Consider the following 12,532-nt stretch of genomic DNA (forward strand, 5'->3'; position numbering starts at 1 on the left):
TTGAATGCAAGAGGAGTTTACTGTGTTGAGATGTGGATGTTTCCACCAATATGTAACCAGAGCAAAGCTTTTTTACTGACTCTGGAGAGCCAGCAAGTCCCTATAGTCCCTTCTGAATGAAAAAGGGATACTTTTTCCCTAAACGTTTGTCTGAAAGAGCATATAGTATAAGAAAATGAGGTACAGGTGTTACAGATATTAAATATTACTGCTCAGAATCTTAAAGACATGGCCATTTAGCTATGCACTGTTTTTTCACTATTTTATTTAAGTTTCTATTTGGAGGATCCATAGTAAAAGAAGAATATTTAAGTGCCCACTGACCCCACCCCACCATGTAGTCCTACGAGGGGATGCACTACAATGCCAAACAAGGACACTACAGCCAGGGTTTCGTGAGCACTATACCCAAACATCAGCATCAGATACAGTGTCCACAACACCGGTACTTGGTTGACCACAGCCCAAGTGGACCAGCCAATTGACCCTATAGGGGTCACACCAAGGCTGTCCATCCACAGGAATTCAAGCCCAAAGTGGCGTGTTAGGGTTGGACCCCTCAACCATCAGGATCCTCTCTTCCCCTTCACGGATCACCAAGTATTGCAAACACGTGGGTGAATGTTTAGATCCCAGAGTAGGTAAACTGAAAGAACAGAACTGTCCCTGGAAGGTCCCCTCACCATGTATAGGAATCCACACTGAGGGGGTTTCTCAAAAAGCAGCTTGAAGATCTAAGAAAGACTGCAAAACAAGAAACTGTGTTCAACCACTAATACATCATTTTATAAACAAATAATATACTCATTAAAAACCTGTGATTTTAGTTTTACTAATTGAAGAACACTGTGGAAGTGGTTTATAATTAGCATTTAACAACTGCTTTGTGGAGAAAATTTCAAAATAACTGACGATGGTAAGTGTGCTACTGAAACATGTCAGCTGTAACTAATGATAAAGATTTTACTTTTCATTGTGCCAAAAAAACATATTAGTTTTATGTTTCTTACTCTTAATAACAGTTAAGAAACAAAGAAAAAAGAACAGTTTCTCATTTTCTGTTACCTTGAGGCACCTTGTTCACTGATGAATCTGATATCCTCATAACTTTTATACACCAACATACAATGTAGCTTGTGACCAGATAACTTTATTCATTCCATGATATGAGCCAACAAAGAACTCAATGAATTTTTTACAAGTCCTTCTAAATTTCTTCAGTAGAAGAAACAATATAAATACAATACTTAGCTCATTTGGCATCCTTAAATTAATTAAATACACCACGATATGCTGTTGAGAAAAAAATTTTCCAAGACCACTACAACAGTGGTAAGTAGAATGTTTCGCATTTTATTTGACTCCTAACAACACCTCTGAGATCTTTACTGTACAGTTTGGGTATAAACATCAGAAGAAGGGGAAGGTTCCAAATTGACTTGGAGTTTTTGGTGAGGCACAAATGTATGTAAAATCTTCAGACTGGAGATGGGTTCGATTAAGTGTTGGCTCTGATGTACTACGGTGGATCTTTGGAAGAGAACGAGCCAGTAACTCCAATGAAGCAAGAATCTAGAACAAATTAAGAAGAATGAAAATAAAAAATATGTTCATTCAACACTAATTATAAAAAAAAGTTTATTTTTATCACAGAAATATTTATAAATTTTGACCTACTTGTCGAAAAAGAGGTCTTTCTTCATGAGTAAACTTGACACAATCTTCTATCAGTCTTATCAGAGCTTTCGGTGTGTCAGATCGAGCATTACTTAAGTCAGGCCTTAAATAACCATGACCCACCATGAAGAGAATCTAGAAATGAAATAGTTGCATTTGTACATCCATAATATGTTTTATAATACATTACTATATACTTTATCCTGCAATCTTCAGAAAAAAACTCATTGCAGAAACTTAAGTTTGTGCAATTCTAAAAATACTAAACATCTTCTACTAAAATTACACTATGAATTAAGAAAATCAATTTACTCTCTGGAAACAGATAGGTAAATGTGCACTTTACAAGTAACATTCAAAATTTAATTACATGTCAGCAAGCTTAGCACAAAAACATAGTTACTAAATCAAATAAAAATATGTTTTAATTTCTTAATTTCAAAAGAAAATATATAAAAAAAATAATTCTCTATTTTCACTCCTATGTGTCCAATCTTCTTATTTAAAGAAATGCAAGTCAGAAAGTCAAACACATATAGCATGCCCTTCTACAATATACTGTTTTTTGAAACATTTAATTAATTCTCTCCGATTTTTGTTAATACAATATTTACAACAAATAAAGAAGATTTTTAATGATGTATATATTATGCTAGCCTATTCTCATGAGAGCTTTTAAGTTATTTGGTGTACACATTCAAAGTTGTTAGAAATCCAGTTAAATTATAAAAGTTATAGAACATTGTATGGTTGTACGTGTTTTTATGTTCTAAATGGAATATTGAAAATAACCCTAGCAAAATTAGGATTACGTTTTACTGACACTGTGATTTACAGCTGCAGATGTAGAAGAACCACATGTAAGTACTATGTTTCTTATGTATATTTTTCATTTATTGCTCTAAAAGTGACTAAAATATTAGTTAGAAACTTAATAAACCTAAATAAGAAATAATAATTAATTTTTCCACAGAGCATAAACATGAGAAGCTTCTGTATTACATAATTTAATACCAATCTGACCTATGCATTTGCTGGGTGATTTCTAGATTGTCATGTAGGTTTAGTAGTAAGACATGCTTCCAAGAGTAATGAGACATTAAATAAAATAAAAATAGATGTGCAGTACTATGAGTCTGAGGTTGTTTAGGATAAATAGCTATAATTTTCTATTGAAATCTGCAGCCATTATAGAAATGAAAAAAAAAAGGTCACCCAAACTTACTTATTTTGTGTGGTGGTTATAAAGTCAGTACATGGACTGAGCTTGTGTAATGTTAGACAAAGAAAAAAGATAAAATACAGTTTTAATGATAAAAAAGAACTTTTTATATTCATTTGGGAGGTCCAAGAAAATTTCACATGAAACTTAAAAACTGTAAGATGAAAAAATAAATCATCTTCACATGAAAATCACACTGTACTTGGACAAAAGATTTTTTTGTATACATAAGACTTATAATGTCTACTAAAATCTTGTCAAACTTAGTAAAGATACACTTTTTACATTAAAAGTTATAGTACTTATAGTTTCATGGTTACACAGTGTGTGCAAGTTTGGACAAAATTATTAAACCTGTACAGAAAGGTAACAGATAAAGTTAAAAAAAAATATACTGAGGGAAGGAGTATAACATTCAGTTATATAAAAACTTCCAGGTGTTTTGCAACATAATGTATTTCTTATTTCTGACAGCGGAATTGTACATAAGCATACAAACCTGATCTCTGTTGTTGATTCGAGCATATGGTAGTTGGCCTGCAATCAATTCATACAACACTATGCCAAAAGCATAGACATCTGACTGAAAGGAGTAGGGATGAGAATCTTTCATTCTGATAACTTCTGGAGCCTAACAAGAGAAAACAATGATTTTGTTTCCAGTAACTAAGATCACAAAAATACAATATACATTGAATAACTGACTCTTAAGAAGCTACAAACTAAACAACAATCCAGAACAATGTGACATAATACTTTCTGCTCTGTATTAAACTGTCAGCCACATAATTTCAGAATCTAAAACTATTTAATACATACTTGCAAGAAGGTTTACATTGTGTACAACAAATTTTTTTCCAAACTATGTTTAGTTCCAAACATAGGAACTAATTAGAATTAAAAACAAAACAAAAACAGTTCCAATCAGTTTTGTAATAATATAAATTTCATAATAGTTTTTAGTTATACTTTTTTGGTAATATTAATGACTCAATATAGATAACCTGGAAATCTCACCATCCAGAGTATTGATCCTGTTGGCTGATTAAACTGTTCTGACCCACTCCATCTGGTTTTCACAGTAGCAAGACCAAAGTCTCCTATTTTAACAGTCCAATCTTCATGCAGAAATATATCTAAACCAATGTTACAGAATAACACCCCAAACTGTAAGAAGGACAATGGGTAACCTGTTCTATAGTTACTTTATATTAAACCATAATAATGCTCAAATAACGCAAGACATAAGAAATTTGTCTTCACACAGTTACATTTAACTTACATTACTAAAGTATTTTTGATTCTTTCTAGAATACTACACAAATGAGACTTCTTTCTCTCAACCCATAAATGTTTGATTTTTTTTTGTTGCTAAGCACAAAACTACAAAATGCTGTGCCCACCATGAATACTGAAAGATTTTAATGATCTTAGCCCTCAAACTTACCACTGAGCCAGAGGGGGTGGGATGTACTAATGAATCTTCAAAGCAAATTTCTATAATTACAGGAATTGCTCAGCAAAAGGTGTTTCTAACCCATGTGAATTGTTTTCACAACAAACCTGCAAAGCAGCTAAGCCAACATATTATATTCTGTTTGCATATCACTAGACATATCCCTACCTTTGGTTTATTCAATTTTCTGCTAATTTATTCGATGATTAATAATAACTACTATAAGGCGATTCCGTTTGCTCATTTTCACTTGTCCAAGGGCTGATGTTCAAAGAATTAGCAAAATTTTCCAGGAATAAAACTTCAGACTAAGTTTGGTTATAACTGGTGAACTCTGCTGTTTCAGTGTATGTTATAACCAACCATTTTATGATAGTTTAAATTATTCACTATCTGCCCACTTTCATAATGTTAATTTTATGTAAAGATATACTAGATATTAGTATGTTCAAGAAAAAGATTTAATATCCTAACATATTTAAGAAAATAATCAAGTATGCAAATATCTTTGGGACCAAAAGTACAACAGCTTAAGATAATAAATAAAAAAATCACAACCTGCTTGTATATTTAAATTTTACAAACATTTGTATTTAGTTTCATTAAATCGTAAGGTGTTCTTTTTAAATAACTATGTCACAAGCAGGTTAAACTTATTTTCTAATGAACTGACTTAATCTAAAAAAGTTTCAACAGAGATGCTAAATAAAATAAAAAGTGTAAATATTTCCACATTAAACTACAGAAGAAATATTTCTATGGAATAACACAAGGATAAGAGAATAATGCAGTTACATAACAAGTTTCAAATTACTGTCACACTTTAATAAATTATTTAAAACCAGCTGACAAGGATACTGTTTGACTTGAGGTCTCTATGGATGATATTCTTAGCATGAAGATAGCTAAAAGAAAATAGAAAGTGTTCCAATTACAAATACAACAGTGAAAATATCCTATACTACTAATGACAATTATAAACTTCTAACTTATAATTACAACAACAAATAAAATATAACAGAATTAAAAGCTGAGGTGTTTTCTATATATGCCTGTTTTAAGTAAAACCTAATGAAAATATTTTTTAAATAAATCAAAAGTGACTTATACCATACTAAATGTAATAATTTTAAGTACTCTTAAGAAGTTTATAATGAGCTAGTATTAATTTCTTATTCAAGTTATACTAATTACTTCAGTCTTCAAGAATTTGAATCATAGTTTCAAGAAATAACACTTACTCCATTCCCTGAGCAGTTTGTCTGGCAATGTTGATCAGTTCAACCATTTCAAACTTGCATTCCTGGACGTATAAATGTTTATAAAGACTAGAACCTTCACACCACTGAGTAACTATTGTTAGATGAGGTTTAGACACCCAACCCATAAATAATAAAATATTCACGTGACGAGTTTTCCTAGTGAGAGGAGGAATAAAAAAGGTTAGTTCTATTAAACTGCAGGCAATTAGCAAAAACGAGTAAAACTCCTACAACATCAAGTAATGGTTTGTTTTATTCCACAGAAACACATGACATATTACCTAAGCACAGCTACTTCATTCTTAAAAGCTTGAAGCTGAACAGCAGTAGGATCAGTAACATTCAATTTTTTTAAAGCTACTGGACCTGTAGAAAAGATAAGAAACAGATACAAGTTACACTTTCAGAATACCTCCTGCTTCTATTGTTTTTCATGCATTTAATTATAAGTAAGTATTTATTATGAATCTTTGGTTTAAGTATAACAAGTCTTTTGTTTTAAACCACTTTAAAAGAGAAAGAAACTATCAACAAAATATTATACTAAAGATGGAATACAAAAAGGTGATTGGATATTGCACTATGTGATAAAACCTGATTTGATCAGACAATAATTTTGTAATGATATATATAATCAGATAGCATCTTCATCAAAAGATAACCTCACAATATTATTACACAGACATGATACTACTTGAACACATATCACACATAACAGACATTGTGTCATTACCTACTGGTGATTTCTATGAGCTTCTGAGCATAGGACCATTTTCTCTGGTAGTAAAACAGATAAATAAACACTGTGTCCACCTGAATGCATCTCAGAACAGCTGGTATAGGTATTAACACTTATTAGTAAAGCAGAGAACAACGTTTTGATCTAAAAAAGGTCAAGTGGGTTTATCGTCATCACAAACTGTGTCCACCTGTTGTATTTTACAGATTAGTAGCACTAACCCCAATGGCAAAACAACAGTCTCAGAAAGGTATTTGGGGCATAAAACACTTCCTCACACCACCATTAAAGAGCCTGAAATAGCTGTTCACTCATGCTAAACTGGACATCCTTGTCAAATTTTTAAAAACAATGACAGAGTAAATAGTTTAATATTGTACTATAATGAAGTGGTATCTCACAACAGTCATGCTTTTTTCAATATGGTCACATCTACTAACAAATTCAAATATTTCCATATGCATATAAGATGTTGGTACCCAAATTCTGACCAAAAATACTATTTGTCCTTTCCCTACATTATATGTATTTTTTTTATTTTATTTTAAAATCACTGTTTCTGGAAGTGGTAATTTGATCCAGAAGAAGAAGCACAAATGATGTATTAGTTTTTGTTATCTAGCAAGAGTTTCGTCTTTTCTTGTAATACAGTTTACAGGTCAGAGCACTTTTGTATCAAATATCAGATCAACAGCCAAATACAGTTATGTCACTAACGTACATAAAACACATGCAAAAACAAAGACTTGTTTAGCAGGATTGCACATCTTTAAACAAGAGTTAGATGCTGTTTTACAGTTGTATACTTTTTGCAAAGGTTGAGTAAAATTTCGAGTTATTATCATATCTTAAAGAAATGTACCCCAGTTTATGGTTTTTGACACACTAAGAAAAACTGTTCCTGGTGTAGAATAACAATACAGCCAAATGACCAAATAGTTTGTATGTTTCTCCAACAGAACCAATGTTATGATGTATTGAGATAAACCTAATAAAAGATTATTTATTCAGGACAAGTAATAGCATAACAATGTATTCTTACACACTGGGAATGTCTTGGCTTCTCTGAATTTTACTTTTTAACACAGTGCTACAAAAAAGCCATTATTGCAATTCATCTCTAAAAATGAAATACTTGGTATTTTGCAACTGAATGTTATGTTTAATACTGTAATATATTTTCAACTTTCAAAAAACTACTAACCATGCCAATGAGCCCTGTACACAGTTCCAAATGATCCAGAACCTATTCGAGGACCAGTAAGAATTTCATTAGCTGGGATCTCCCAGTCTTCTATAGATTCCCTGGTTGTTCGCTGCTATAAATATAAACATTTCATTGGTTAATTTAGTCAAATTAGCTGATACATAACAAAACTAGACATACGGAGACAAGTATCTATCAAAAACCTTATAATTTAATTTGGTGTTATAAATATTCAAAAAACCTTACAAAAACCATAAATAATTCTACCCAAGCACTCTTTTTAATTGTGCTTATTTGCCAAATCTTTAGAAATCTTGATTTCAGTTCAAAACAAAACTCATACAGAAATTTTCTCTATCAGTTTTATTAGTAACTGATGCAAGAACACTATTTTTTGAAACATGTTGACAAAGTCTCAGATAAAAAGTAAAGAAAAATTAACTATACTGGTCTGCCAAAAATAAATGGAAATTTTAATGCAGTTTCTATTGTGTACCTACATGAATAACATGTACATCTAATCTTGTGTCACAGTTTAAACAAAACATGTTGTACACAAATAGCTTGGGTAATATATCAACTGTTTTAATGTGATAAATCATTTGAAGATGAACACAGTTGTTAATCATAACAAAATTTTGAAGTAAGCAAGCAAGTAATGGAATTTACACAAAGTAAGGTGCTTTAAATAACTTCCTAATTTTCTTTAGCATTTGTGGAACAAATAACTTGAAAGCACATGCACGAAAAGTTGAAAATGCCAGATGGGATTTATCTAAGCAAATAGATAATACTTTTGTTGGCTTAATGGTTTTCAACTTTAAATGGTAGTACTTAATATTTAATTATGTTAATGACTACTTCATTACTAATGTAATACAATTATCAAAACTACTTACTACTTTTTTAGAACTTTCATCAGCAGATCTTGCTCGGGGTCTCCATGGTTTATGGATGTTGGTTGGGGAACCCTGTGCACTTTGTGTTCTAGTTGGACTGGAACTTGGACTGTGATTAGTGGAAGCAGATCTCTGTTGATAAGGAAGAGCAAGTGATCCAGGACCTACACGTAATTTAGAAATATTGTTAGATTAGTACGACCAAAAAATTGACTTGCACATAAACTAATTTAGTTTTGAATTTAAAATTTTACCAAGGTAACAGATACAAGTCAATGAAAAGATAGTAATACATGTATGTATATATAATTTTTTGTTAGTAGAATTACAATTTGAAAACAAGGTGCAGAAAAAAATTTGTATAAGAAACAATTACTTTAAAAAAAATCATCATAATACTATGTCAAAATGGAACACCATACAAAGGTTAAAAAAGTACTTATAATTCACTTAGTTGACTGCAGAGTTTACTGTTACTTCAAATAGCAAGCTGATCAAAATAAACTTTTGACAAAAAAATAATTTAACTACTTTATATTTCAAAAGTGTGGTAAAACATTTCATTTATAGTCAATATTACCTCCCAGTTTGAATGACTCTTGCATTAATAAAATCTACACAAGTTGGAACAAGGTGGCACTTACTGCCTCCGGGACATGGTAACTCAAGCTGTCGGCGCTTGGGCACCGGAGAATGGGTTGGACTGCCTTTGTGTGTGTGAAAGCGAGAGAAAATCTCATGCCGAGGGGTCAAGGGAGAAGACACTAGAGCATGCAGGGAAATGGAAAGAGAAAAGATTTGAGCATGCAGGTTTATCTTTTATTTAAGTGGAGGAGCGTGCAGGTTAGTAAAACTAAATTACTATCACTCTCTCCTTGGGATCTCTACTCAAGACTATGCAAAATTACCTCTCTATTATTATTTTAAAAACTACAATTGGTTTAATACACCTCCACTCTTTCTATTTTGGGATAATTCATAACAATACCATGCCTATAATTGAAAATAAAGTTTTAAATTCACTTTAGTTTTCTAATCCAATTAGTATCATAAACAGTCTTATTATTTTTTTGGTTTTGTTAGAATATTAATGGGATAATAAGACACATTTAGAATCCCTTTTGATCATTAAATATTAAAAACAGCTTCATTTTTATTTTCAGTTTTATTATGAAATTCATGTGATAAGGAAACAAAATAGAGAAGCTCCCTTAATCAATTAGAATTATATGTACTCTTATTCTAGTTTTTTTATTCTGTTATGAGATTGATAAGATAAATGACACACATTTAGGATACTCTTAATAAACTGCATGTAACTGGCATTTTTCTTTATTATCCTTCAGATTATCACAAGTGTTTCACAGTTATCATTGTCTGATGATGTTATATGTGAAGGACACCCTTTGATTATTGAGTCACAAATGATTAGGGAGATCACACGACTGCCAAAGTTCTTCAATATTTCAAGTTACTGACACTGCTTAATTAACCATTAAGTTACTAAAGGCATTACAACAGCTATGAAAATACTTGTTTTTGAACAGAAATAAGGTTAGTTCATTACTTCTTAGCTATGAAAAATTTTTGAATATATTATTTAAATTACACAAACTAAATATACATTGACAAGCTAAAAGTATGATAAAAGTATTAATTGTCTTCTCAGTTCTCAGTGCTATTAGAACATGAGATGCTTTCACACTATAAGAGAACCTGTAAGTAACATGTTTACATTAATTTTAAAGAGTGGTAATCTTTCATGCTGTTAAAATCATAAGTTAAAGCAGAACTGGATTAAAACTGTGTCAAAAAGACTATAAATAAAATGGTCTAAGTAGCAGGAGAGTTTGTTGAATTTTATTTTGTTTCATTCTTAACCAAGCTCTTTACGACAAATTCAAAACTCAATAGATCAAGGAACTAATATCAGTGAACTATGAACCCCCTCATTCCAATAACACCATCAACCAACATTTCAACATAGATTTCTCTTTCCAAACAATTTTCATTGCTTTTTCAATCCACTTTTGACTTAATCCTTTAAGCACAGATTCAGTCCCTGGGACTGACCTCTCAACCACTTTGTGCTTGTTATAGTTTTCATGCTATTGATTTTAAATTAGTATGCATATGTTCACAAAATTTGGTAGATCATCAATAAAAATTGCAATGCTCTTGCACATAAAATATATATACTTTTTAAATTATGTCTCAAGGTTTGTTAAGGAATATTTCTCTCATGCTTTTTTCTTTTTGTACATTGCCTATCCAGCTGCAAAATAATTTTCATTTTAAGATTATATATACTTATATGCATCAGAATATTTTCAAATTTCACATGCAAAATCCTTATACTGTCCAGACAATTTTATCAAATGTTTCTCACAAAAAAAAATTATATTTTAGATTATTTTCACTAACTAATCTTGTACAAGATTGATTGATTTGACCTATCTCATAACCACTATAAAAATAGGAAATAAATATAAATTATGCCTTTTCCATTCTAGAATGACTAGAGATAACACTAAAAAATAAATGTTTAGATTTAAATAGCTTAAATTTCATAACGTTATAAGTTTATATATATTTATTATTTTTTATTACATTGACATTTCAGCTGTGCCTGGCTGATGATACAGAAGTTACAATAACAAGGCACAATTCCAGTCAGGTTAATGTATCCAATAATCTAAAATTGACCTATTTTGGATATGTTTTAGCAGACTTGTATTTTGTAAAATACATTTACATTTCAAATATGTCACTGATATCAACTTCTGCTCTGCTGCATAAATTACAGTCAAATTTCAAATCACTTAATTTCCTTTAATCAATCTTGGCTACTTTCCTCTTTTTCGAGACAAGGGTTTCCAGTGCTCTCTTCCGAGCTTTTTTTCTCTCCTTCTCTGAATGGGCGGCTCTCTGTGCCTCTGCGGCTTTCTGGACTTTTTCTTTAGCCAAGGTGGCTGGGCCAGATTTCACAGAACCATAGGCCTCAAGCCTTTCTGCCCTTTTCTTCTGATTCTCCCTCAGCTTTGAGGTATACTTTGAAGCTGCTGATCTAATGTCCTTACACATTCTCTTGTCTACAGGATCAAAATGAACATCTTTCCTTTTAAACATTTCAATCGCTGTTGTTTCTTTGGAGCGTAGAGAATATTTTATCGTCTGGTATGCACACGATACCAGACCACGAGACCTGAAACGAGACTGCCCCCAAGATGGCGGTCAGATTTCTTTTTTTCTGCAATAAACATTGAAAAAATACGATTTCTCCTCAAAAACCACCTACCCGCCCCCAAATCGCTCATATTTTCTCCTCGAATTTACACGAATCTCGTGGGTGAACGTTGGCCGTTTGAAAACCGCGGAAATCCGAGTTTCAGCGGAAGAATGGCACGCATGTATACAACATTATGAGACTTAAGCTACTTAGACTATACATTTGTATTTCTGTCTCATAATATGTAGTCATTCTAGCATGAGAAAACAATTTATACTTATTTCCTAATTTTGTTTTTATGATGGTTACATGGTTGGTCAAGTGACAGACCCCACAAATGTATTTAGGATGTTTTAGAGATTAATGGAAATATCTGTGATTTTTGGGATGAAGAATAGTTTTTTAATCATAACATGAAATCACTTTGTACTCCATTTTCACAAAAATCCTTAGTAAAAATATTTCATTAAAAAAAATTGATTTTTTTTATACAAAATACTTGTAATTTTTACAAAAAGTCTACCAAATTTTGTGAAGGTACATATTGTATCAAAAGTTTTCGTACAAGTACTCAACTTATGCAAATGTGCTAATAAATATATCGTGTATATTATACTGAGCCCATAGCAAAAGGGTTAAATCAGCTGTTTGTGTTTTATATGTGACTTATGCCATGTTTCATAACCAGTGTAAATGTGTCAAAAGGTGGTATAAAAATTCCAAATTTCTACCATTATTAAACTAAAACAGCATAACGTATTATTAAAAGTTCAAAACACAAATGCTCAAACTTAATAACAATAATATACCTTTTGCAACAAGACCAGCATTGGCTACTATT

At 31.4% G+C, this 12,532-nt stretch overlaps 1 protein-coding gene across 10 annotated transcripts in view; it reads right to left on the bottom strand.

Moving 5' to 3' along the window:
- Positions 1-1,134: 1,134 nt before the first annotated feature.
- LOC143240835 (serine/threonine-protein kinase B-raf-like) overlaps positions 1,135-12,532 on the bottom strand; it is a 60,851-nt gene continuing 49,453 nt past the window's right edge. For 6 of the 10 annotated variants that reach the window (XM_076483991.1, XM_076483993.1, XM_076483992.1 and 3 more), the window contains 10 exons: positions 9,107-9,226; positions 8,463-8,626; positions 7,561-7,675; positions 5,899-5,983; positions 5,597-5,773; positions 5,214-5,260; positions 3,917-4,035; positions 3,399-3,530; positions 1,678-1,812; positions 1,135-1,572 (listed from right to left, as the gene is read on the bottom strand). In XM_076483991.1, coding sequence (XP_076340106.1) covers positions 1,411-1,572; positions 1,678-1,812; positions 3,399-3,530; positions 3,917-4,035; positions 5,214-5,260; positions 5,597-5,773; positions 5,899-5,983; positions 7,561-7,675; positions 8,463-8,626; positions 9,107-9,226 — 1,256 coding nt within the window. In that variant the 3' untranslated portion in view covers positions 1,135-1,410. The remainder of the gene's footprint in view (positions 1,573-1,677; positions 1,813-3,398; positions 3,531-3,916; positions 4,036-5,213; positions 5,261-5,596; positions 5,774-5,898; positions 5,984-7,560; positions 7,676-8,462; positions 8,627-9,106; positions 9,227-12,532) is intronic. The other 4 variants (XM_076483997.1, XM_076483998.1, XM_076483999.1 and 1 more) reach the window with 1 other exon arrangement.

The sequence above is a fragment of the Tachypleus tridentatus genome, chromosome 13 (genome assembly GCF_004210375.1).
Source record: "Tachypleus tridentatus isolate NWPU-2018 chromosome 13, ASM421037v1, whole genome shotgun sequence".
Taxonomy (NCBI): Eukaryota; Metazoa; Arthropoda; class Merostomata; order Xiphosura; family Limulidae; genus Tachypleus; species Tachypleus tridentatus.